We start from the raw sequence: 25,356 nt of genomic DNA on the forward strand, positions 1-25,356 counted from the left end.
CAAGTGTATATTTGGTGAAATGGAAGTTGTCTATATTGACATATTTCCAGTGAGAAACATGCTGTCTTCACTCAGAGACTATGTTTACAGAGGACTGACAAGAGAGCTTCATCACATGGTGCAACAACAAACACCTGAAGCTCAATATCAGCTAAACCAATGAGCTTGTGGTGGACTACCAGAGGAACAGGAGGCCCCGCCCCCTGTACTGGCTGTCATCCGGAGAGAGAGAGTGAAGAGGGTTGACTCATACAAGTATCTTTGGGTTCAAATCAATATAATGAATGTAATTATGACATCAAAATAAAGGATTTTGGTGAGCCAAGAATGTTTTCTCAGCTACAGTGGCAAGCCAAACATTATGATGACCTTTGAACTTTTGGGTATAAAATGTCATCACTTCATCATTTTATCCAATGAGACATTTGTGTGAAATGTTGTCATAATTAGCGTATGGATTATTGAGCCAAAAATGTCTTTTGTGAGGTCACAGTGACCTTGAACCAAAATCGAATCAGTTCATCGTTGAGTCCAAATGGACATTTGCGCCAGATCCGAAGAAATTCCTTCAAGGTGTTCCGGAGATATCGCGTCAACGAGAATGGGACCGTCAACCCCAAAAACTTCCGGCCACGCCACGGCTGTTGCCAGTGCAAGCATTAAAAACAACTAGAGGACCAAACAGTTCAGCTACACTCTATCATCAAAGTATGGAAGAGGATTAATCATCTGAGTTTAAAATCAGAATTCTGGGAACAAAATCTGGATTCTAAATAAAAAAAAGTCTGGATTCTGACTTTAATCTCAAAATTCCTGACTTTATTTTCAAGATTCTCAGTTGACTTTAAACTAAGAACTCAAATGCATTTTCCACATAATATGACCCTAATCCTCTTCCGTATAAAGTTCTATGAACAACGGAGAAGTTATTTTTCGTAGAAATATATTCAACTAGAAGTCCACTCGGAGAGCGCAGACCTCTGTCAAGGCCAATACTCCAGTCTGCGATGATATGCTAATTTTGAGAGTCAGATCAGAACCCTAAACCAGAACCACCCACATCCCCGTGCCACTCCCCCTACCCACCCCTCAAACTCTCTATAAACCTTCCTATCCCTAGCTACGGCCCCTTTGCCCTAGCCTTGGCCGGTTCCTTGACTGAATCGGATCGGGATCTGCGCCAAAATTCTATGGGTTCTTCATTGGCCCATGCTACACCCTTCCAAGTTGGATGAAAATCGGCCCAGTAGTTTTTCCGTAATCCTGCTAACAGACAGACAGACAGGCAAGCAGGCCAGACAGACAGGCAGACAGGCAGACAGATAGACAGACAGGCAAGCAGGCCAGACAGACAGACAGACAGACAGACAGACAGATAGACAGACAGGCAAGCAGGCCAGACAGACAGACAGACAGACAGACAGACAGATAGACAGACAGGCAAGCAGGCCAGACAGACAGACAGACAGACAGACAGACAGATAGACAGACAGGCAAGCAGGCCAGACAGACAGACAGACAGACAGATAGACAGACAGGCAAGCAGGCCAGACAGACAGACAGACAGACAGACAGATAGACAGACAGGCAAGCAGGCCAGACAGACAGACAGACAGACAGACAGACAGATAGACAGACAGGCAAGCAGGCCAGACAGACAGGCAGGCAGACAGACAGGCAGGCAGGCAGGCAGGCAGACAGGCGACACCGAAGACATAACCTCCTTGGCGGAGGTAACTAGCCAGTATGTATAAAAGCTAGAAAGTGATATTTTATATCCACAGACTATCGTGTAGAGCAGGGATACTCAACTTGCTTTGCCCGGGGGCCATTTTCGTGAAATGATAGAAGGCCAGGGGCCAGTTAATAAACAAACAATATACATTTTTCTGTAGCGGATTGTAAGTTTGGGGTGTCAGCTGGAGTTTAGTCTGACAATGTTGTGCACACCGGATAGTTAGTTAGGTTAAGTTAGTTAGGTTAAGTACATACATAAGTGCCTGGGTAGCGAGCAGACGGCGGTATTTGACAATTTACCTGGAGCTCAGTCAGACTTTATTTCACGTTAGTTTTTATTGTGAATTAGATTCTAATTCACAATGAAAACTAACATGAAATTATTAGAAAATGGTCGGGGGGCCACTCTGCACCCTGTCGCGGGCCACATCTGGCCCCCGGGCCGCAAGTTGACTATCACTGGTGTAGAGACAAACACTACTAGACTCCCTCTCCCTGGTCCTGGTCCTGGTCCTGCTGTATGGGTGTACAGTACACTTTCTACCATCTTTTCCACACCAGGCCCCAAGAGAGAACATCTGTCATAGCAAATGATTGCTTAACTATGTAACACTACCAGAACAAGCACCACCTTCTCCTATTCCAACTCCCACTTCATGTACAAGAATCCAGGAACAAGACCCTACGGAACTGATGGCACAAATGGTCAAAACAAAACAAAACTACCGTACATTTAGTGTTTAGGCTAAATCAATTAAATTCATTGGAATTCCCATAAAATACATTTTTGAAACCAATTTAAACCATAAACTTTATAAGAGGCCAACGTTAATACCACCTGTCAGTCATAACAATGTGAAGCATCTCACACATTTCTATTTCAGTTGTAACGGCTCTCACAGCAGTTTTAAAGAGACTGTCCTGGCAAAGAAAAAGCATAATCACACACACACACACACACACACACACACACACACAGACACACACACGCTTGGTATGCAAACCACCCCAGGTAACACCTGCACATGTGTGTCACTACTGGGGTCCTTTTTATTTCCACATGGTGTTTTTGGGCACTGGACGTGAGCTGCTATTAGGGGTGAATGACCAGGCATTAGAGACTGGAAGCCTTTCATTATGACTCATAACTTTATGACAGACGAATTACTGTTGTTTTTTTTATGTTGAGCAACAGAAAACCCTGGACACCTTGGCTGACACATCCCAGTGCACTTCTGCAAAATCCGTTTCAAACTCTCATTTCTAAGAAACATCCCCTTTTCTGCAACAGATGTAGGGTTTCCATTCTGTCATCACTACCATGGCAACACGTTTTCTGTGTACGATGCGTAATGCGCACGTGAATAAGCAAGCGGGTGCGTGCACGGGCTCTTTTTCTTTTGCTAAAGAAATCGAATGTTGTTCAACATAGTAACTGTCATCACTCAAACTAAATGACGCTAGCTAGCACAGATCCATCAAAGCCATGTTTTTCCACATAGTTAACAGTTATGACTGAGTATCCTAAGGTCACATACCAACACTCAGCTGGCCAACTCAACAGCAAAAAAAAAAAAGCCTGTAATAAGTCTACATTTGTTGAGAAACCTAAGAGACATTCCATTCTTGCCTCACTACTGCCTTCCTTTCCAAAAATAAAATCAAAAATCAAAAATGTGTTATTTGGCCTTACTGCTAATCGAAAACAAACAGAATAGCTGCAGTGAAATCGCCCATAACATGCTTGGTGTTCGACAACCACAACATTGAAACTGCAAACTAGAGCACAGCTGGGTTCAAAAAAGTGAATGATCCCCGCAGGCCCATCGCTACAAAAAAGTAGTTCAACTCTAAATCCTGACTAGACAGCTGGAAATTGGGGGAACTACACTGAAGAGCCAATGATTCATGATAGTGGGGAAGATTTATCGCATGACAGCTCCATTAGCAGCAGGGATGCTGATCTGAGAACAGTTCTCCGTAGTCACAGTAAAGATTAGCAGCAGGGATGCTGATCTCAGAACAGTTCTCCGTAGTCACAGTAAAGATTAGCAGCAGGGATGCTGATCTTAGAACAGTTCTCCGTAGTCACAGTAAAGATTAGCAGCAGGGACGCTGATCTGAGAACAGTTCTCCGTAGTCACAGTAAAGATTAGCAGCAGGGATGCTGATCTGAGAACAGTTCTCCGTAGTCACAGTAAAGATTAGCAGCAGGGATGCTGATCTGAGAACAGTTCTCCGTAGTCACAGTAAAGATTAGCAGCAGGGATGCTGATCTGAGAACAGTTCTCCGTAGTCACAGTAAAGATTTGCAGCAGGAATGCTGATCTGATGCCAGGTGGGAGAGAGAAGCGGCGCACACACTCCTCTCTCCACTGTCGTGAGTGTTATTGCCCAATGTCCACACGTTTTAAGCTGCATTGTTTTCTCATCAAGGCAATGTTGAGGAAATATTGGCTCATATTTGTGTCCACAAATGCAGATACATGCAGATGCATGTTGTCTGTGTTCTTGCCCAGAATGACGTATAGAAAGATCGACTATAGAGCTATAAAGAGTAGACTACTAGAGGAATAAATGCATTGGAAACATTTATTAAGATCCAGCAGACAGCAGACAGCAGCACTGTGTAACACACAGAGCCGCGCCCCTCCCCCCAACCGCTGTACTCAGCCAAAACATGGACCTTTTTGTCAAGTTTAGAAAGAACGATCCCTCATGTCTAGAAGGGTCAGACCACTAAATACCCTGGCCTGATTTACCCGACATGGACTTCATTTGTGGAAATGGCTTAGAAGAGCTTCAAACAAAAGTTACACACAAGTTAGTTACACGCAAAAGTACAAAATGGTGGCTGGTAGAATTTAAAATCCGCCAGCCAACACAAAGTTAATTTCCTACACTGGTTATGTGACCATGTGGTCCGAGTGCTGATACCAGGAAGAATATTCAGATTCCTCGAGGCTCATGAATATCACATCAAGTCCCGAGTGACAACCAACTACCTACAGATGGTCCAGTCCACACATCTGAAATAGACAGGAGGACATTGTTACACGCTGGTGCTGGATGGTCCACACATCTGAAATGAGGACATGAGGACATTGTTACATGCTGGTGCTGGATGGTCCACACATCTGAAATGAGGACATGAGGACATTGTTACATGCTGGTGCTGGATGGTCCACACATCTGAAATGAGGACATGAGGACATGGTTACATGCTGGTGCTGGATGGTCCACACATCTGAAATAAACCAGAGGACATTGTTACATGCTGGTGCTGGATGGTCCACACATCTGAAATGAGGACATGAGGACATGGTTACATGCTGGTGCTGGATGGTCCACACATCTGAAATAAACCAGAGGACATTGTTACATGCTGGTGCTGGATGGTCCACACATCTGAAATGAGGACAGGAGGACATTGTTACATGCTGGTGCTGGATGGTCCACACATCTGAAATAGACAGGAGGACATTGTTACACGCTGGTGCTGGATGGTCCACACATCTGAAATGAGGACATGAGGACATTGTTACATGCTGGTGCTGGATGGTCCACACATCTGAAATGAGGACATGAGGACATGGTTACATGCTGGTGCTGGATGGCTAGGGGTGTCACGGTACATGTATTTGTCCCGTGAATTTACGGTACGACCCTCACGGTACCTCGTTTCACGGTACATGAAACGACACGACGAATACGTCAAATCCAGAAGCACCTAAACGCTGTTTGAACGGCATTGAATTGAATTGAATTAAGCGCCACAGAAGAAGACACACCAAAACAACACAAGGGCCATAGAAATCCGCGTTCACAGAATGGGACGTTTTGTGGCGATAAGCTGTTTTGCAAATTCTGTCAACATCAAGCCAACGAGGTAAGCTTGCCAATGTAACGTTACGTAGCCGCGACAAAGTCCTTCATTTGCGCGTTGCGGCTAAACGTTACATAACACTGACAAGGCTGTTAACTTGTAAACAAGCAACATACATCGCGTGGGATGAGTGATGCGGTCAAGCAGACATCTGCGGATGCAGACAGGCAAGCTGCGGTGAGGAAGAGGCGATGACTCCTTGTCATGTTCCAATAATCCATTAGATGACCGAACGTAATCAGCTAAACAAAACTCACATCCAATAACGTTAAGGCGCTGACAGGGTTCTTTCCCGTACTTACTGGGAAAGTGAAACCCACCCCGTTGTCTGTCAGACAGTGGGGGTATCTTTCAACAGGGGTAAAGAAGTTTTTCTTCTTCTGCCGTTTTATTCTTCTTCTGAACATGTAGGTATTTTGACGTTGACTAAAGAAACACTGCCGCCTAGTGGCCGCTTTTAGATAGGATTCCAAATTAGTGCTTACATCAAACGCAAATGCTACATAAAACAAATACAACAGGGGGAGGGGTTGGTGGGAGTATTAGGCTACTCCACACATGCGCTCTGTTTACAAACTTGTGTACAATAAAGATTTAAAGTGGGGGGAAATGCCTTTGCCCTGTCAAACAGCTGGAATACAGACATCTGAGAGGGAGGCGCACCCCACACTTTGAAAATCACTGCTCTAAGAGTAAAACCTTTTTGTGTGGATTGCCTAGATCTTATTAAATAGTGGACATTTATTCATTCCCACATATTAGACACTATTTCTGATGGTAAAAATAGCGTAAAAAGCAGAATTCAGACATATTCAAAGGGGAAAAAACAGAATTTGGGATTTGTTGCTTTTTTTCCCCATTTTCGTACCGTGCCGTATTCGTACCGAACCGTGACCCCAAAACCGAGGTACGTACCGAACCGTGACTTTTGTGTACCGTGACACCCCTATGGTCCACACATCTGAAATAAACCAGAGGACATTGTTACATGCTGGTGCTGGATGGTCCACACATCTGAAATGAGGACAGGAGGACATTGTTACATGCTGGTGCTGGATGGTCCACACATCTGAAATAGACAGGAGGACATTGTTACACGCTGGTGCTGGATGGTCCACACATCTGAAATGAGGACAGGAGGACATTGTTACATGCTGGTGCTGGATGGTCCACACATCTGAAATAGACAGGAGGACATTGTTACACGCTGGTGCTGGATGGTCCACACATCTGAAATAGACAGGAGGACATTGTTACACGCTGGTGCTGGATGGTCCACACATCTGAAATAGACAGGAGGACATTGTTACACGCTGGTGCTGGATGGTCCACACATCTGAAATAGACAGGAGGACATTGTTACACGCTGGTGCTGGATGGTCCACACATCTGAAATAGACAGGAGGACATTGTTACACGCTGGTGCTGGATGGTCCACACATCTGAAATAGACAGGAGGACATTGTTACACGCTGGTGCTGGATGGTCCACACATCTGAAATAGACAGGAGGACATTGTTACACGCTGGTGCTGGATGGTCCACACATCTGAAATAGACAGGAGGACATTGTTACACGCTGGTGCTGGATGGTCCACACATCTGAAATAGACAGGAGGATATTGTTACACGCTGGTGCTGGATGGTCCACACATCTGAAATAGACAGGAGGACATTGTTACACGCTGGTGCTGGATGGTCCACACATCTGAAATAGACAGGAGGACATTGTTACACGCTGGTGCTGGATGGTCCACACATCTGAAATAGACAGGAGGACATTGTTACACGCTGGTGCTGGATGGTCCACACATCTGAAATAGACAGGAGGACATTGTTACACGCTGGTGCTGGATGGTCCACACATCTGAAATAGACAGGAGGACATTGTTACACGCTGGTGCTGGATGGTCCACACATCTGAAATAGACAGGAGGACATTGTTACACGCTGGTGCTGGATGGTCCACACATCTGAAATAGACAGGAGGACATTGTTACACGCTGGTGCTGGATGGTCCACACATCTGAAATAGACAGGAGGACATTGTTACACGCTGGTGCTGGATGGTCCACACATCTGAAATAGACAGGAGGACATTGTTACACGCTGGTGCTGGATGGTCCACACATCTGAAATAGACAGGAGGACATTGTTACACGCTGGTGCTGGATGGTCCACACATCTGAAATAGACAGGAGGACATTGTTACACGCTGGTGCTGGATGGTCCACACATCTGAAATAGACAGGAGGACATTGTTACACGCTGGTGCTGGATGGTCCACACATCTGAAATAAACAGGAGGACATTGTTACACGCTGGTGCTGGATCAGGATGTGTCCATTCACAATCCTCTTGCATGATTATTTGTCGAGTTATTATTCTATTAAGTCAGTTACATTTACTCTCATTCAATGTGTGGTGAGATAACACTCGGCACATAACATCAACAACCCCTTGGCCGTGTCAACCAGGTGGTAACACATAGACCACTTCACACTCCATTAATAATCACTTCCTGGGTTCCATGATGCAATCAAAACAGCTCCGTTAGATTAGGAAGAAGGAGGTGCTCTTATCTACATTTGGGGCTTGCGTCATGGGGGACACCGACTATATAAACACTCAAGAAGAGTTGGAGGTCCATCGTTGACGCCACCAGCCGCCGCGTGGTGCAGAAATATGCGTGTCATATATCATGGGAACAGCCATTGCAGTTTGATGATAATGTTGTCAGTCAAACCTAATGACGTGTCAGAGTGTGTGTGCGTGCGTGGTAGGCGCTCACCGAGATGTCTCTCTGCACCTTCTCGTAGGCCAGTGTGAGGGTGGTGCCGTGGGTGGGCGTCAGGCTGAAGCTGTAGGTGACGGAGGCTTCTGACCCGCTCAGAGCCTGCTGGAGGTCCTGGATGTACCTCTCCATCTGCATCTCCAGGTCTTCAGCTTCGCCGCGCAGCGCAGCCTCACTTACTGCACAGAGGCGTGTGAGAAAACGGTTGAGATGACTGAACACGGTTCTTCTCGGAAAGAAGATTAGATGAAACTTTATCTGGACATTAAGCAATAAAGCAAATGGGGGCATCGTATAAACACATGCAAAGAGCAATTTCAACATCAGAACATCTCAAGTAGAAAATGAGAGTGTGGTGATTTAGCAGTATCACTAGTTGAGATGAGGCAAACATTTATGGGGGGAAATATTTACAGTATGAGAATATATCAAAAATAAGAAATAATCAGTATAATATAAGTAATATATAAAAAGAGCTATATGCAATCTAACAAATTAAAGGAAAAGTGAGAATACAAAGAAACACTGTGTGAAAGCTTATAGGATGTACAACAATGTGTTGTGAGCACATTAAAGGAACACTCTGCCCATTTTCAACCAGCTTTGTATCATTAGAACATCAGTAGTATATCAGAAAACTGTAAACTGTTTTGAAGTCTGTAATTTAATTTGACAGTTATTGAGTGTTAAAGTGTGGACCAGTGACGTCACTGGTCCACACTAACTCAAATTAATAACTCATTAACTCAAATCAACTCTCAATAACTGTCAAACTAGATGAATGACTTCAAAACCATCATCTAGTTTGACAGTTATTGAGAGTTGATTTGAGTTAATGAGTTATTAATTTGAGTTAGTGTGGACCAGTGATGTCACTGGTCCACACTTTAACACTCAATAACTGTCAAATTAAATTACAGACTTCAAAACAGTTTACAGTTGATCTGATATACTACTGGTGTTCTAATGATACAAAGCTGGTTGAAAATGGGCGGAGTGTTCCTTTAACAGGTCTATAGAGGGCATATGAATATATTCAAATTACACACAGAGATAAGATGTGCAGAGTGTTATGTGCATGAATGTCCTTCACAGCTGCTTGGACAGCTATTACCCTTTTTCCATCCATACACATGTGCTGACCTGACCTGGCTCAGTGCAGCAACCCAGTGCAGCTGGGATTTGCATTTCCATTAAAACAGGGCTAACCGCTTGAAGGCGTGTCTAACTCAACAGAGCTAACCGCTTGAAGGTGTGTCTAACTCAACAGAGCTAACCGCTTGAAGGCGTGTCTAACTCAACAGAGCTAACCGCTTGAAGGTGTGTCTAACTCAACAGAGCTAACCATTTGAAGGCGTGTCTAACTCAACAGAGCTAACCGCTTGAAGGCGTGTCTAACTCAACAGAGCTAACCACTTGGAGGTGTGTCTAACTCAACAGAGCTAACCGCTTGAAGGTGTGTCTAACTCAACAGAGCTAACCACTTGAAGGCGTGTCTAACTCAACAGGGCTAACCGCTTGAAGGTGTGTCTAACTCAACAGAGCTAACCGCTTGAAGGCGTGTCTAACTCAACAGAGCTAACCGCTTGAAGGTGTGTCTAACTCAACAGAGCTAACCGCTTGAAGGTGTGTCTAACTCAACAGAGCTAACCGCTTGAAGGTGTGTCTAACTCAACAGAGCTAACCGCTTGAAGGTGTGTCTAACTCAACAGAGCTAACCATTTGAAGGCGTGTCTAACTCAACAGAGCTAACCGCTTGAAGGCGTGTCTAACACAACAGAGCTAACCACTTGAAGGCGTGTCTAACTCAACAGGGCTAACCGCTTGAAGGCGTGTCTAACTCAACAGAGCTAACCGCTTGGAGGTGTGTCTAACTCAACAGAGCTAACCGCTTGAAGGTGTGTCTAACTCAACAGAGCTAACCACTTGAAGGCGTGTCTAACTCAACAGGGCTAACCGCTTGAAGGTGTGTCTAACTCAACAGGGCTAACCGCTTGAAGGCGTGTCTAACTCAACAGAGCTAACCGCTTGAAGGCGTGTCTAACTCAACAGAGCTAACCACTTGAAGGTGTGTCTAACTCAACAGGGCTAACCGCTTGAAGGCGTGTCTAACTCAACAGAGCTAACCGCTTGAAGGCGTGTCTAACTCAACAGAGCTAACCGCTTGAAGGTGTGTCTAACTCAACAGAGCTAACCGCTTGAAGGCGTGTCTAACTCAACAGAGCTAACCGCTTGAAGGCGTGTCTAACTCAACAGAGCTAACCGCTTGAAGGCGTGTCTAACTCAACAGAGCCAACCGCTTGAAGGCGTGTCTAACTCAACAGAGCTAACCGTTTGAATGCGTGTCTAACTCAACGCACTTGTCCAAAAGCAGCGGGCTGTATACATCATGGCTGTGACTAGTGGTCGAAAAGTTGTGGCTGTAAAATGGTGGATAAACAATGCATTTCCTATAAGTTATTCACAATAAAAGCCTTCCATTTGTCAGTGGAAAGCTTTTAATATGAAGCAGCAGCAGGAGGCTCCGGTACGGCTGAAAGTGATCAGGAAACGGTCAAATAAAGCAGACATCTGAAAGTACAAACAGAGACACAGGAGAGAGACTCAACTTCAAACCACAGAGATTCAGCTAGAACCTACAAAAGTACTGAGATGTGAACACAGAAAAACATCTTTCTCTGCTCTCCAGCGCCGAGCCATGAGCTGAGTCTCACAACACAGCTGTTTGAGGGGGAGAAGGGAAGCCAGAAGGGGGCGGGGCGTCACCGCAGCCTGCATGGAGGCAGGTCCTCGACTCTGGAGAAGGTCCATCTCGGGCACAGCACAGGACAGCTCGGCCTGTTTAACACTAGAACAGCCATGGCGATCATTTTGACCTTTTTGAAATGTAAGTGTTGTTGAATAAAAAATAGTTATACAACAATGCTGGTGCCTGACTTTTCTTAAAAGTGTCAGTGAAATGTTACGTGGTCTCTCCTGTTTCTAAATATATCTGAACCGTTTGGTTTGAGCGGTTGAAGTAAAATGATTTTTATACGCATTTTACCAAATGTCTATGGGAAAATAAATAACGGATGGAAATCTCTCTGGTACAGTGCTGAAGCAGGAAGTAGACGGTCCCTTTGCCTCTCTACATTATATGAAGGACAGTCATACACAGGTTATGTGAGAAAGGGGTGTGTGTGTGTGTGTGTGTGTGTGTGTGTGTGTGTGTGTGTGTGTGTGTGTGTGTGTGTGTGTGTGTGTGTGTGTGTGTGCAAACAGGTGAGGTGGTCCTGAGCTGGGTGAGGGGAAATATGTGAGGTCAGAAAAGTGGAGAGAGAGAGAGAGTTCAGATAAGTGTGCCTGAGAGGTCAGACAGGTGGAGAGAGAGAGAGTTCAGATAGGTGTGTCTGAGAGGTCAGACAGGTGGAGAGAGAGAGAGTTCAGATAAGTGTGTCTGAGAGGTCAGACAGGTGGAGAGAGAGAGTTCAGATAGGTGTGTCTGAGAGGTCAGACAGGTGGAGAGAGAGAGAGTTCAGATAAGTGTGTCTGAGAGGTCAGACAGGTGGAGAGAGAGAGAGTTCAGATAGGTGTGTCTGAGAGGTCAGACAGGTGGAGAGAGAGAGAGTTCAGATAAGTGTGTCTGAGAGGTCAGACAGGTGGAGAGAGAGTGTTCAGATAAGTGTGTCTGAGAGGTCAGACAGGTGGAGAGAGAGAGAGTTCAGATAAGTGTGTCTGAGAGGTCAGACAGGTGGAGAGAGAGAGAGTTCAGATAAGTGTGTCTGAGAGGTCAGACAGGTGGAGAGAGAGTTCAGATAGGTGTGCCTGAGAGGTCAGACAGGTGGAGAGAGAGAGTTCAGATAGGTGTGTCTGAGAGGTCAGACAGGTGGAGAGAGAGAGTTCAGATAAGTGTGTCTGAGAGGTCAGACAGGTGGAGAGAGAGTTCAGATAGGTGTGTCTGAGAGGTCAGACAGGTGGAGAGAGAGTTCAGATAGGTGTGTCTGAGAGGTCAGACAGGTGGAGAGAGAGTTCAGATAGGTGTGTCTGAGAGGTCAGACAGGTGGAGAGAGAGAGAGTTCAGATAAGTGTGTCTGAGAGGTCAGACAGGTGGAGAGAGAGAGAGTTCAGATAGGTGTGTCTGAGAGGTGAGACAGGTGGAGAGAGAGTGTTCAGATAGGTGTGTCTGAGAGGTCAGACAGGTGGAGAGAGAGTGTTCAGATAAGTGTGTCTGAGAGGTCAGACAGGTGGAGAGAGAGAGTTCAGATAGGTGTGCCTGAGAGGTCAGACAGGTGGAGAGAGAGTGTTCAGATAGGTGTGTCTGAGAGGTCAGACAGGTGGAGAGAGAGAGAGTTCAGATAAGTGTGTCTGAGAGGTCAGACCGGTGGAGAGAGAGAGAGTTCAGATAGGTGTGTCTGTGAGGTCAGACAGGTGGAGAGAGAGAGTTCAGATAAGTGTGTCTGAGAGGTCAGACAGGTGGAGAGAGAGAGAGTTCAGATAAGTGTGTCTGTGAGGTCAGACAGGTGGAGAGAGAGAGTTCAGATAGGTGTGTCTGAGAGGTCAGACAGGTGGAGAGAGAGAGAGAGTTCAGATAAGTGTGTCTGAGAGGTCAGACAGGTGGAGAGAGAGAGAGTTCAGATAAGTGTGTCTGAGAGGTCAGACAGGTGGAGAGAGAGAGTTCAGATAGGTGTGTCTGAGAGGTCAGACAGGTGGAGAGAGAGAGTTCAGATAGGTGTGTCTGAGAGGTCAGACAGGTGGAGAGAGAGAGAGTTCAAATAAGTGTGTCTGAGAGGTCAGACAGGTGGAGAGAGAGAGTTCAGATAGGTGTGTCTGAGAGGTCAGACAGGTGGAGAGAGAGAGTTCAGATAGGTGTGCCTGAGAGGTCAGACCGGTGGAGAGAGAGAGTTCAGATAAGTGTGTCTGAGAGGTCAGACAGGTGGAGAGAGAGAGAGTTCAGATAAGTGTGTCTGAGAGGTCAGACAGGTGGAGAGAGAGAGTTCAGATAGGTGTGTCTGAGAGGTCAGACAGGTGGAGAGAGAGAGAGTTCAGATAAGTGTGTCTGAGAGGTCAGACAGGTGGAGAGAGAGAGTTCAGATAGGTGTGTCTGAGAGGTCAGACAGGTGGAGAGAGAGAGTTCAGATAGGTGTGCCTGAGAGGTCAGACCGGTGGAGAGAGAGAGTTCAGATAGGTGTGTCTGTGAGGTCAGACAGGTGGAGAGAGAGAGTTCAGATAGGTGTGTCTGTGAGGTCAGACAGGTGGAGAGAGAGAGTTCAGATAGGTGTGTCTGTGAGGTCAGACAGGTGGAGAGAGAGAGAGTTCAGATAAGTGTGCCTGAGAGTTCAGACAGGTGGAGAGAGAGAGAGTTCAGACAGGTGGAGAGAGAGAGAGTTCAGATAGGTGTGTCTGAGAGGTCAGACAGGTGGAGAGAGAGAGAGTTCAGACAGGTGGAGAGAGAGCTCAGATAGGTGTGTCTGAGAGGTCAGACAGGTGGAGAGAGAGAGAGTTCAGATAAGTGTGTCTGTGAGGTCAGACAGGTGGAGAGAGAGAGTTCAGATAAGTGTGTCTGAGAGGTGAGACAGGTGGAGAGAGAGAGAGTTCAGATAAGTGTGTCTGAGAGGTCAGACAGGTGGAGAGAGAGAGTTCAGATAGGTGTGTCTGAGAGGTCAGACAGGTGGAGAGAGAGAGAGTTCAGATAGGTGTGTCTGAGAGGTGAGACAGGTGGAGAGAGAGAGAGTTCAGATAGGTGTGTCTGTGAGGTCAGACAGGTGGAGAGAGAGAGTTCAGATAAGTGTGTCTGAGAGGTGAGACAGGTGGAGAGAGAGAGAGTTCAGATAGGTGTGTCTGAGAGGTCAGACAGGTGGAGAGAGAGAGAGTTCAGATAGGTGTGTCTGAGAGGTCAGACAGGTGGAGAGAGAGAGAGTTCAGATAGGTTTGCCTGAGAGGTCAGACAGGTGGAGAGAGAGAGAGTTCAGATAGGTGTGTCTGTGAGGTCAGACAGGTGGAGAGAGAGAGAGCTCAGATAGGTGTGTCTGAGAGGTCAGACAGGTGGAGAGAGAGAGAGTTCAGATAGGTGTGTCTGTGAGGTCAGACAGGTGGAGAGAGAGAGTTCAGATAAGTGTGTCTGAGAGGTCAGACAGGTGGAGAGAGAGAGTTCAGATAGGTGTGTCTGAGAGGTCAGACAGGTGGAGAGAGAGAGTTCAGATAGGTGTGTCTGAGAGGTCAGACAGGTGGAGAGAGAGAGAGCTCAGATAGGTGTGTCTGAGAGGTCAGACAGGTGGAGAGAGAGAGAGCTCAGATAGGTGTGTCTGAGAGGTCAGACAGGTGGAGAGAGAGAGAGTTCAGATAGGTGTGTCTGAGAGGTCAGACAGGTGGAGAGAGAGAGAGTTCAGATAAGTGTGTCTGTGAGGTCAGACCAGGTGAGACATGGTTACCCTCTCCTCTCCAAACATCCTGCCCGTCAGTCAGCAGCAACTGGAAGCCTGACCCTAGGTCCCGCCCCTTCCAATCCACACGCAGGAAGTAGGCAGATTGGTGCTCAGGCTCTGAGGAGACGTGGATCTCCCGCACCGTCACGTGCATCGCTGCAAACACCTGCGGACAAATTCACCGTTTAGACAAAAATGTCCAATAAAAATACACACACAAGTTAAAGGACTATACCAACTTTTTGGGAGTTTGACCGTCACCTTACTCAATATTTGATGAGAGCATTGACACCAAAATCATCTTCATGGTAAATAGTTCTGTCCAGTGCGCATGCTAACGAGTTAGCATACAGCATGTTAAGCCATTGTTAGCGATTTAACATTATGCTAAAAAGTGAGAAAATGAGAACCTGTAGCATTTCTAATGATGGATAGATCGTTAATGGTAATTTGTCCCAAAATTCAACAAAAACAGGCATAACTTTTACACCTCTCTTGCTTCTATGGGTACTTATGGTAAAATGTCCTACTTGGGATGATAGAATTAGTTTTTTTTTACCCCTTCCATATGATTGCCTGTTTTCTCTATGCCTCCTATTAGATTGGGCTAAAGCCTTTAACAGACACTGGCCAATAAACAATCACGTTGTTTCTTTTCCTTTTATGATGCTCATTAGAATTTGAATCCTACTATATGACTGGTTGTTTGCTTCATGATCCCACCTGATTTGGCATGACACCAGCAAATCAGTGCTTTGCGCCGGCCCCAATGTCTTTTGCATGTAGGCTAAATGAGTGGATTTTTTTTTTTTTTTTTGCTGATGCTTTTCTCATGAAGCCTTGGCTAAAATCTCATGTTTTTAATATTCTGCAGATAAATAAACACTACTTTCAAATGGACACCGTGCGGCACCAATCCATTCTGTACATGTCTCTGTAAGTCAAACCGATCTAAAACACATAGGCTCACGGGCCTAATTTCTGAAGTGGTTTCCAACTGACTGTGGAGCGCTCATAATTCCCCACTGCTGTTCTTACATCATTTTCCTGGCATTCCCGCAGCCTGCTGCTTCACGTGACAGTTAAACTGTTCAAATACTCTACCTCCACTACTTGCCTTGGCTCTGAAACATGGAGCCATCCAGCCTCAAACAAAAAGGAATTAGCAATAGGGTACTACTCCTGCATGTGCTTTTGGTTTTACAGGAGTTACCTCGACGGGCTGTACACCTCTCAGTGCGACGTGAAACCCTTTGACGGCATTCAGCAGCAGCGGCGTCGTGCAGGGGGGCAGGAGCTACGCTCACACAGGGAGCGAATGGGAGGCTTTTCTTAAGGTCCACAGGGAGAGTGGATCTGTAAACCATCAGGAACCTCACAAGGCTTGGCGGGGAGGAGATGAAAACACTAAAAAGCCTGTGTGTACTCTGCTATTCTAATACATACAGTAGGGCTGCACAGTGGGCCAGATTATGAGACACTCTTATTAATTATTCAACCTCTGTAAAAATAACGGATTAGCTACTGTATAGGGATGCACCGATTGCAAAATTCTGGCCCGAAACCGATACCGATGTTTAAAATAACAATTTCACCAATAGCCGATACCGATATGGTTTTTTCTTAATGCATTTTTCGAGAGGGAAACAAATAAATCTTCATTATAAACAAATAACCGACCTGTTTTAGAGCCCTTCATCAGATTAGCTTTGAATGAGCACAAATTCAATCATACTCTAATGTAATTATGAAACAAACAAACAACTAATTATGTGACCCAACTGATATATGCTAAGTATCGGCCACTGCAATGAGTGCAATCGGTGAACAGCACCTTTATTTGTCGATAGCCGATTGCAGTCAACAAGGCCAATATTGGCCGATATCAATATACGGCAGATATATCGGTGCATCCCTAATTAGCTATTCACTTTGCTGAAAAATACAGATTACAATTTAGACTAGATGTTGGCCGATATTTTTTTAATTTTATTTCTTATAGTTATACACAGCATGTTGTGTATATTTGATCCTTTTTCTTAACTCAAGTTATATATATTTGTTCTACTTGTGTTTTTGTATTTCTAGTAGGGGTGTCACGATACACTCAGTTCACGATACGATACGTATCACGATACTGGGTTCACGATAACGATACGATACGATACGATTTTAACAATATTTTTTTAACTTGAATAATGACAATATATGACTGGAAAAGTAGTATTTTATTTGAAATGCACAAATACAAAACATGCTGTTGTGGGAAATTGTTATTACAATAACAACTAGAAAAAACATGAGATTGGAGATAAGGCTTATCTTGAAATAGAATGAGTTACACCGTCACTTAGATTTACTTTGAACTAAAAGGTTTCTCAGCAGTATAAATTCTCATTATGCATCTTCAGTTTTTCTTCAAACTCAAACAACAAGACTTTTCTTAATCTATTTTTATGCATCTTCAGTTTTTCCTGTCAAGTAAACAGTTTTGCCAGAAACTCAATTGAATGGTTTCTCTCCTGTATAACTTCTCATGTGTCTCTTCAGAGACTTGTTCAACTGAACTACTTTCCACACATTGAACTTCAACAAACAAAGACGTTTCTTAGTCTATTTTTTGAAAAAAAAAAAAAAAAAAGAAAAAAAAAAAAAAATTGCGATATGAGATTTCATCTCAACGATACATATCGTGACGTTTTACTATCGCGAAATTTCGTGGGACGATATATTGTGACACCCCTAATTTCTAGCCATTTATAATTATTAAATTCCCAGTGAAGTTTACAGTTTCAGTGCACCATGTCATTTTGGACAATAGAGTATATTGTTAAACGGTTAAAATATTGTACCTATATGACATATCTCAAGTCACGTCAAGTCATATCTTTGTCAAGTGTTTGATATTTGAGGGATCATTGCAAAAAAATGTGTGTAATATAATGTGTGTATATGAATACAAGATTACCAGCCGATATATCGATATCGGAATTTTTTTCGATATCGGGCTCTAATTTAATCCGATGTAAATTCATATTTAATGCCCACTGAACACTCCTCCACTTATGTATATATTGTATATATATTTGATTGCACTTGCAACATTGTGTTATCTTTCCTACTTCTTTATCTCTGTATATTGCTACGCTGCACACAGACACTAAGACAAATTCCTCGTATGTAATTTGCATATTGTGGCAATAAAAGTGATTCTGAATTAGGATCATATACACTGAACAATTTGTTGAAATCTGTGTTAGTGAGCACTTCTCCTTTGCCAAGATAATCCCTCCACCTGCCAGGTGTGGCATATCCAAATGATGCTGATTAAACAGCATCAGTATTTATTGCACAGGTGTGCGGTGTGCCTTGGGCTGCTCACAATAAAAAGGCCCCTATCTAAAATGTGCCGTTTTATAACACACAACACACAACGCCACAGATGTCAAATGCAATTGGCATGCTGACTGCAGGAGGAATGCCCACCAGAGCCGGGGCCCGGAAATGTAATGTTAATTTCACTACCATAAGCTGCCTCCAATGTGTTGTGCTGCCCTCAAATGGAACGCGTGGTTATGACATGGTTAACTTATGACATGATGGGCAGTGTTGGGCAAGTTACTTTCAAAATGTAATATACCGGTACTACATATTATTAGTTACTTTCATTTGAAAGTAATAAGTTACTTTACAATATTAGGCATGTGTAGAGTAACTTGTTACTTATTATTACACTACTTTTGCATTACTTTCACCAAAATAACTGCAGTAGCAGAATGACATCGCCACCCCCGGAACCACCCCGACAAATAATTTAAACCGTCTTGAAGTCAGTGTAAACCGTCCAAGATTCTAAATGTTATCCTTTTTCCTTTGTTATTGTCATCTATAGTGGTTATTTGCATAAAAACATACAATTCGATTAGGAAATGATTGTATCTTTATTTAAATATGTGGTTTGACAAAAAAAAAAAAAAAAAAAACGTAACTCATTTTGTAACTTGTGTTACTTGACAAAGTAACTGGTATAATATTACTGAAATCCTATTGGTAATAAGTTATATTACTGAGTGACTGCTAAAAGTAATATATTACATGTAATATGTTACTTTTGTAATGAGTTACCCCCAACACTGATGATGGGGACATCTTTTATTTCAAGTCATGACAAATCGGAGAAAAAAACAAAAGTGCTCAGTATAATTGCTAAACATCCGTTTTCCGCTTAGTGCCATTTAGTTCACACGGGGCCTGGTTGTTGTAAGTGATGAGGGCAGCACCAGGCAGCCGTGTCATCACAGCACAAAGCACTGTACTGCAGCAGTGCACAGCCTCTTATTAAGTGTAAGTACAGGCCGAGCGCTGGCAGGCAGAGAAACTTACTCGTCAGTTAGCTGGATACTAATGAGCAGCCAGCCACAGCAGCATGCACAGTACCACCGGCAGGCCTGTGTTTTTGGCACACCACAATAGCAACCTTATCTTTAACAACATCCTTCTAACACCTGCTTCAGGACAAAATAGATGCACAGTTGAGTTGAGGGAACTTTTCACTGATGAGAGGGGAAAAAACAAAAAAAAGGTGATCCTAAAAAGTGCCATTCACCAATTGCATTTTCATTTGGTGTCTTTTTGCTTTCACAGATGTTCATTGCAACAGTGCCACAATCAGATGATCTAATGGAAATCTGAGTTGGCTAAGGCATGTTCAAATCACTATTTGATTATGTGTGTGTGTGTGTGTGTGTGTGTGTGTGTGTGTGTGTGTGTGTGTGTGTGTGTGTGTGTGTGTGTGTGTGTGTGTGTGTGTGTAAATATCTGATATGCCGATATTTTCCAACTCTTGGCTGATTGCCGATGCCAATATGTGCACGGTACGCATCAGCATTTCTTTCCACCTGATGTCAGAGAACATGTAACATCTCTCCTGTAGTGGAATGAACACATTAGTCCTCCTCTCATCATGATGGCCCACTGGCAGATGCAGGCATACTGTACATATTCACCATGCCCACTTTTTCTCTCTTCCGCGTTACACGCAATTGTATTTGTTCTTCCGGTTCAGCGCTAGTTGGCCGCCAATTTCAAAGCAAAATGTCACTATAATAATGAATGAAGTTTGGCAACATTTCAGAATTACTGCGGCCAACTTCAATTACATGTTCATAGCGTTACTGCAGCGAGGAGCCGATGGCTGGACCCGGTCGGCATTTAACGTTAGTTACAAAAGCACATCGACAGTGTTTTCTCACTGCCAGTAGCCTAACTACAGTAGGGTTTGACAGATAGCTAGTCCGACCGGTGTCAGCACAGCCAGCGCTCCCAGTCCTCGCTGCTCTTTAAATATGTCCAAATAGGCATTATTCTGATAAACTGGTCACATATATGTTACGTTCTCACCCAAAAAATATTAAAACTTTAAAACATTATTATTTTTTTGCTTGAAAACAGCTTTTTGGCAAGTCTAAAAATGACTACGGTAGGCGTAATCTACTTCCGTGTCTAAAACCGGAAAGACGATTACAAAATGACGTCATGCAGAAGCGTCCTTGTATGGGCAAAGAATAAGGTGAATAATATACTGTACAATGCTTTTCAAAATGTGCACTACTTCAACTACTACTTCAACTTAGGTCAACAAAACAAGAAGATTCATACTTAAAACAGGCTTGTTGAATGATGCTCTCCTGTGAGACAATCCTGATAATAGCCACCACAGCCAGGGCAAAACTGACCTGTTTACACAAGCGTTTTAGTCAATATTTGGGCATGATTAAAATGTAATTTCCAGGCCGGGCTGATATCATCGTGCACCACTACTTTCTGGCTACATTCAGTCCCTCACCTCTCCTTCATCACAGAAGTGGAATACAAGCCACGGGAAGTAGTTTGAGGAAAAACCAGGAAGACTACAGCACTTAGCCTCCTCTCCCCGCCCTCCTCCGCATACTGAGCCAGTAGTAATTGCCGTGCAGCTGATTGACACTTTACTGAGCCAGTAGAAATTGGCGTGCCGCTGATTGACACTTTAAAGGGACAGCTCACCCTAAAATCAAAAATACATATATTTCCTCTCACCTGTAGTGCTATTTATCCATCTATATCGTTTTGTGTTAGTTGCCTGAGTTTTGGAGATATCGGCCGCGAAGAGATGTCTGCCTTCTCTTGTATACAATGGAACTGGATGGCACTCGGCTTGTGGTGCTCGAAGCACCAAAAAAATACATTTGAAAAACTCAACAGCAATGTCTCTTTCCAGAAATCATGACCGGGTTACTCAAGATAATCCACAGACTTTGTTGTGAGCAGTTTCATGTAGGAACTATTTTCTTTTGTAGGAACTAGCTAGCAGCTAGCGGGTGTAGTTTGGTCAAAAGAAAATAGTTCCTACATGACACTGCTCATAACAAGGTCTGTGGATTATCTCGAGTAACGGGGTCATGATTTCTGGAAAGAGACGTTGCTGTTGAGTTTATCAAATGTACTTCTTTAGCACTTTGAGCACCACAAGTCGAGTGCCATCCCGTACCATTGTATTGGAGAGAAGCCCGAAACTCTGCGGCCGATATCTCCAAAACTTTTCTCTTCTGCTCTTCTCCTGCTCTTAAGTTGACCTCAGCTGGTATATATGCAGATATGTGTGGAACTGGAATGTGGATGTATGTTCACCCAAGATGGAGATTAATTTTTCTGAATTCAAACAAAATGCCAACTCATGGCAGTGGCTGGCTGGCTTTAAACACAGGCTCACAGGTCAACTGAAAAACCTACTGAAAATACTTGACAATGGGCTGGACGATATGGCCAAAATCTACATCACTCACGATATACTTCTTTCTTCATGTCAGTCGATACAATAATTATTATATTAGTCAAGTATAGTGTGTTAACACACGATAAAGGCCACGGGGAAAACTGCCAAGAACGCCCATTTATGTCACAACGGATGTGGGCACCTACAAACATGTCTGAAAAATGAATGTGCCAAGTCTATTATACTGTGTGTATATCATTGTTTATTTTATTGCGATCGATAATATTGATTTGTCCACCCCTACATGATGGAGTAAAAGGTTCTGATCCTGTATGTACGTGTGTACGTGTCTCTTGGAGAGAGTGTCTGTTTGGTGTGTGTGCGTGTGTGTGTATGTACGTGTGTACGTGTCTCTTGGAGAGAGTGTCTGGTGTGTGTGTGTGTGTGTGTGTGTGTGTGTGTGTGTGTCCTAACCCTGAATCTGCTGATGTCTGGGCCTGTAAATGTAATGTATCCAGCAACAGTAGCATCTGAAAGAATGATCTTGCATCACCAACTTTTTGTAATTTATATGTAGGGATATTCCCATAGATATACTGAAACAAATTATGGATTGAGACTTTAAAATAAATGCAAACTATTGTGGAAGTAACACTAACAGCAGCCAGGTGGATTTAATATATTGTCATTTGAGTATAGTACTGTATGCACGGTGGCACAGTGTTTAGCACTGTCACCGCACAGCAAGGTCGGTGGTCATGAGATCGAACCCCAGTCCATCCCAGGGCCTTTCTGTGTGGAGTTTGCATGTTCTCCCCGTGTTTGCGTGGGATTCTTCCGGGTACTCCGGTTTCCTCCCATCATCAAATACATGCATGTTACGGGTAATGGTGGGTTAGGGTTATGTAACAAGCAATAGTTAGTTAGAAATCACGCCAGGCGCGTGATTTCTAACCCCACATAGGATAAGCAATAACCATGCCCTGTGGCGCCGGGATTGGCCAGGAGCAACACTGGAGGCACGCAGCCCAGCGATTTCATGAACCAACTGAATAGGCTACATGCACAACTTTTTTACTTCCTGAAATTAGTACAGCTTCTTTATTTCCTGTCCTACACTATTGGATGAACTGATTAATCAGGTGTGCCTGATCATTGTTGTGACTGCAGCACACCTGACATTAATCAGTTCATCCAATAGTGATGACAGGAAATAAAGAAGCTGTACTTATTTCAGGAAGTAGTGGAGTTGTGCAAGTAGCCCATAGCTCTTGAGAACTACTTGAGAACAGACAGCGATATTGAGAGCGGACATTGAAATGAATTATGGTCACCTACCTTCCTTAGCATAGTAATAATAATAATAAGCATAATAATTGTAATCTACACAATGTACACAATCTACAAAAACATGCAATAATATAAACGGTGTTGTGTTCACGTTCATAGCTCATATGATATAATATAATGTATCGTTAATTTCAAGCTCAATTCTTACCCAGAGAAAAGGTACAGCACTGAAAATGTAACAAGCAATAGTTTTTTAAACATCTTTATTTTAAAAGATGAAAAACCCCAGGTGCTTTAGTCCCAAGCTTCAATGCTCCTGACCAATCCCAGCGCCACAGGGCATGGTTATTGCTTATCCTATGTGGGGTTAGAAATCACGCGTCCCAGGCTGGCGAAATACCTTCTTGCTGTGAGGTGAGAATGCGAGGCCAGAGCGTTACCTGCGCCGCTTGTATATACACACTTCATTGTTGGCATTGTTTGAGCATAAATGCCATCAATAGCCCATAAGCAAAGTAGAGATCACTGCCCTACTAACTCAACGTTGAGACAACGTTCTTATTGCACGGATACTTGCTCAGCTATTCGCTGGCCAGTACTGTCAAATGTTTAGTCCCAGTAACACCTAGCACCTGGAAACTAAGGCACTGAGTGACACCACAGTGTCGCCAAAGCTCCATTCAGAAACTGGCAGTAAATATGTTGCCTTGCAAACCTATCAAACATGGATGTATGTGCTATGCATACGACCATTAACGAATCGGCAGTAACTACAATGTTGCCAGAAGACCCTCAGGATTCAGAAAATCAGTTTTGTACTGAGAGAGCAATGTGCCTCTGCCGAAAAGCAAGGCACCATTAAAAAGCTAGCAACCCCTCAACATAACCGACAGTAACGTTAACAGAAACAGAGGGAAGTCTCGCTCTCGTCCAATAATGAACGGGTTACGGCCAAACGTAATGGTTTTCGTCGTGGAAAAATAACGTGGAAGTGGAACACTGTTTGTAAACAGGTCTCGAAGCAACAGCAGCACGTGTCAACAAATGCAAAGCTAGACGCCCCAAAACAACGAATAATACTTTTTTTTATCTTACCTGTCGTGTACCGCGTAGCCTATGTCGCAGGCGCTGGTTTGATGTATAAATGCTTTTTCGTTGATATTGAAAACCATAGGTGAAAACGCTTCACGTTTGCGCTACGTCATCATTAAGCGACACGGGGTAGGGAACAGCTGATTGTTGATGCTAGAATGCATAGCTAGAATGGATCAGGCGGAGGCACCTAACCCCGCCTCTGTCCAATCATCACTCCAGGTCACTCCAGACGATCCATTCTAGCATAGATTAATCTCCTTGGTTCTTTTGATCTTCCAATCTTTACACATTTATCATTTCAAAACATTCAATACAAACAATGTCATCTATAAAAGTAACAAAGTGAAATATGAATTAAACGATTACTATTTTAATTAGATAGTGGTAAGTCACCACAATGGCCAATCTGACAGCCACTTGTCATGTCCATCATGGACTTATGGAGGTAAAAGAAAAGGTCAAAATGAATTAAGGTTCGATGTGTCTCCTCCTTCATTGGTCTCCTCAGATATTTGGCATCTAATATCCAAAGAAAATGTTTTGTTTTTATTATTTCTTTAAATATTTAGTCAGGTCAGTTTTCAGTGCATGATTGATTGATTAATTTAATTTATTTGACAAATTAAAAAATACAATACACCAGCAAACATACAGTATAAAATAATTAATCAGGATATCACAATGAAGTCGTTAAACTTATTTCCATTGTGGTCCTGCATGATGTCTCAGCTGGGAGAGAAACAGAAAAGGGACACGATTTCAGACGGACAAGCCCGTCTTTATTGTCACACGATTACACATCAACACATGCACGGAGGGCCACAACACACACATGCTGACGGTGGCTGGTGAAATTTGTCCTCTGCGTTTAACCCATCCTGGCTTTGTCCTTTCCTCCGGGGGGCAGGCCAGGAGCAGTGGTCGCTTTCTCGTACAGCGCCCGGGGACCGACTTCGGATGTTGTCATCACTGGTCGGATGACGATGACGATCTGATCTTCTGCATGTTTTTAATGGGGGGGGGGGGGGGGGGGGGGGTTATATACGGAGGAACCCCCCTGGCGGAGCACGGGGAGAACATGCAAACTCCACACAGACAGAAAGGCCCTTACGACGAGATACCCCACCTGGGCAGTAGGCACTGAAGATATGGGGGGGAACACAACCACAGCACCCACAGTGTCCCAGGCGAGAATCGAACTCAGGACCTTCTGACTGCGAGGCGACAGCTCTACCACTGAGCCACCGTGCCCCACCGGGAATGACGCTATCGGTATCAAATCTTTTACAATAATACATGAAAACATCATTATAGAACAATCAAGAATAAAAAAGAGATACAAACCAGCACAAGTTCAAAAACCAGTCAAAGAAACGAAAGGTTTTGCACTATATACG

General features: G+C 43.9%; 1 protein-coding gene across 1 annotated transcript in view; it reads right to left on the bottom strand.

Annotated features, from left to right (window-relative positions):
• The window catches only part of xrcc4 (X-ray repair complementing defective repair in Chinese hamster cells 4), a 62,636-nt gene extending 38,565 nt beyond the window's left edge, over window positions 1-24,071 (bottom strand). Inside the window, exons 1-3 of the mRNA XM_083642419.1 lie at window positions 23,960-24,071; window positions 14,827-14,986; window positions 8,414-8,595 (exon numbers count right to left, since the gene is read on the bottom strand). Coding sequence (XP_083498545.1) covers window positions 8,414-8,595; window positions 14,827-14,974 — 330 coding nt within the window. The 5' untranslated portion in view covers window positions 14,975-14,986; window positions 23,960-24,071. The remainder of the gene's footprint in view (window positions 1-8,413; window positions 8,596-14,826; window positions 14,987-23,959) is intronic.
• Between the last annotated feature and the right edge of the window lie 1,285 nt (window positions 24,072-25,356).

This window comes from Poromitra crassiceps (genome assembly GCF_964638095.1).
Source record: "Poromitra crassiceps genome assembly, chromosome: 8".
Lineage (NCBI taxonomy): Eukaryota > Metazoa > Chordata > Actinopteri > Beryciformes > Melamphaidae > Poromitra > Poromitra crassiceps.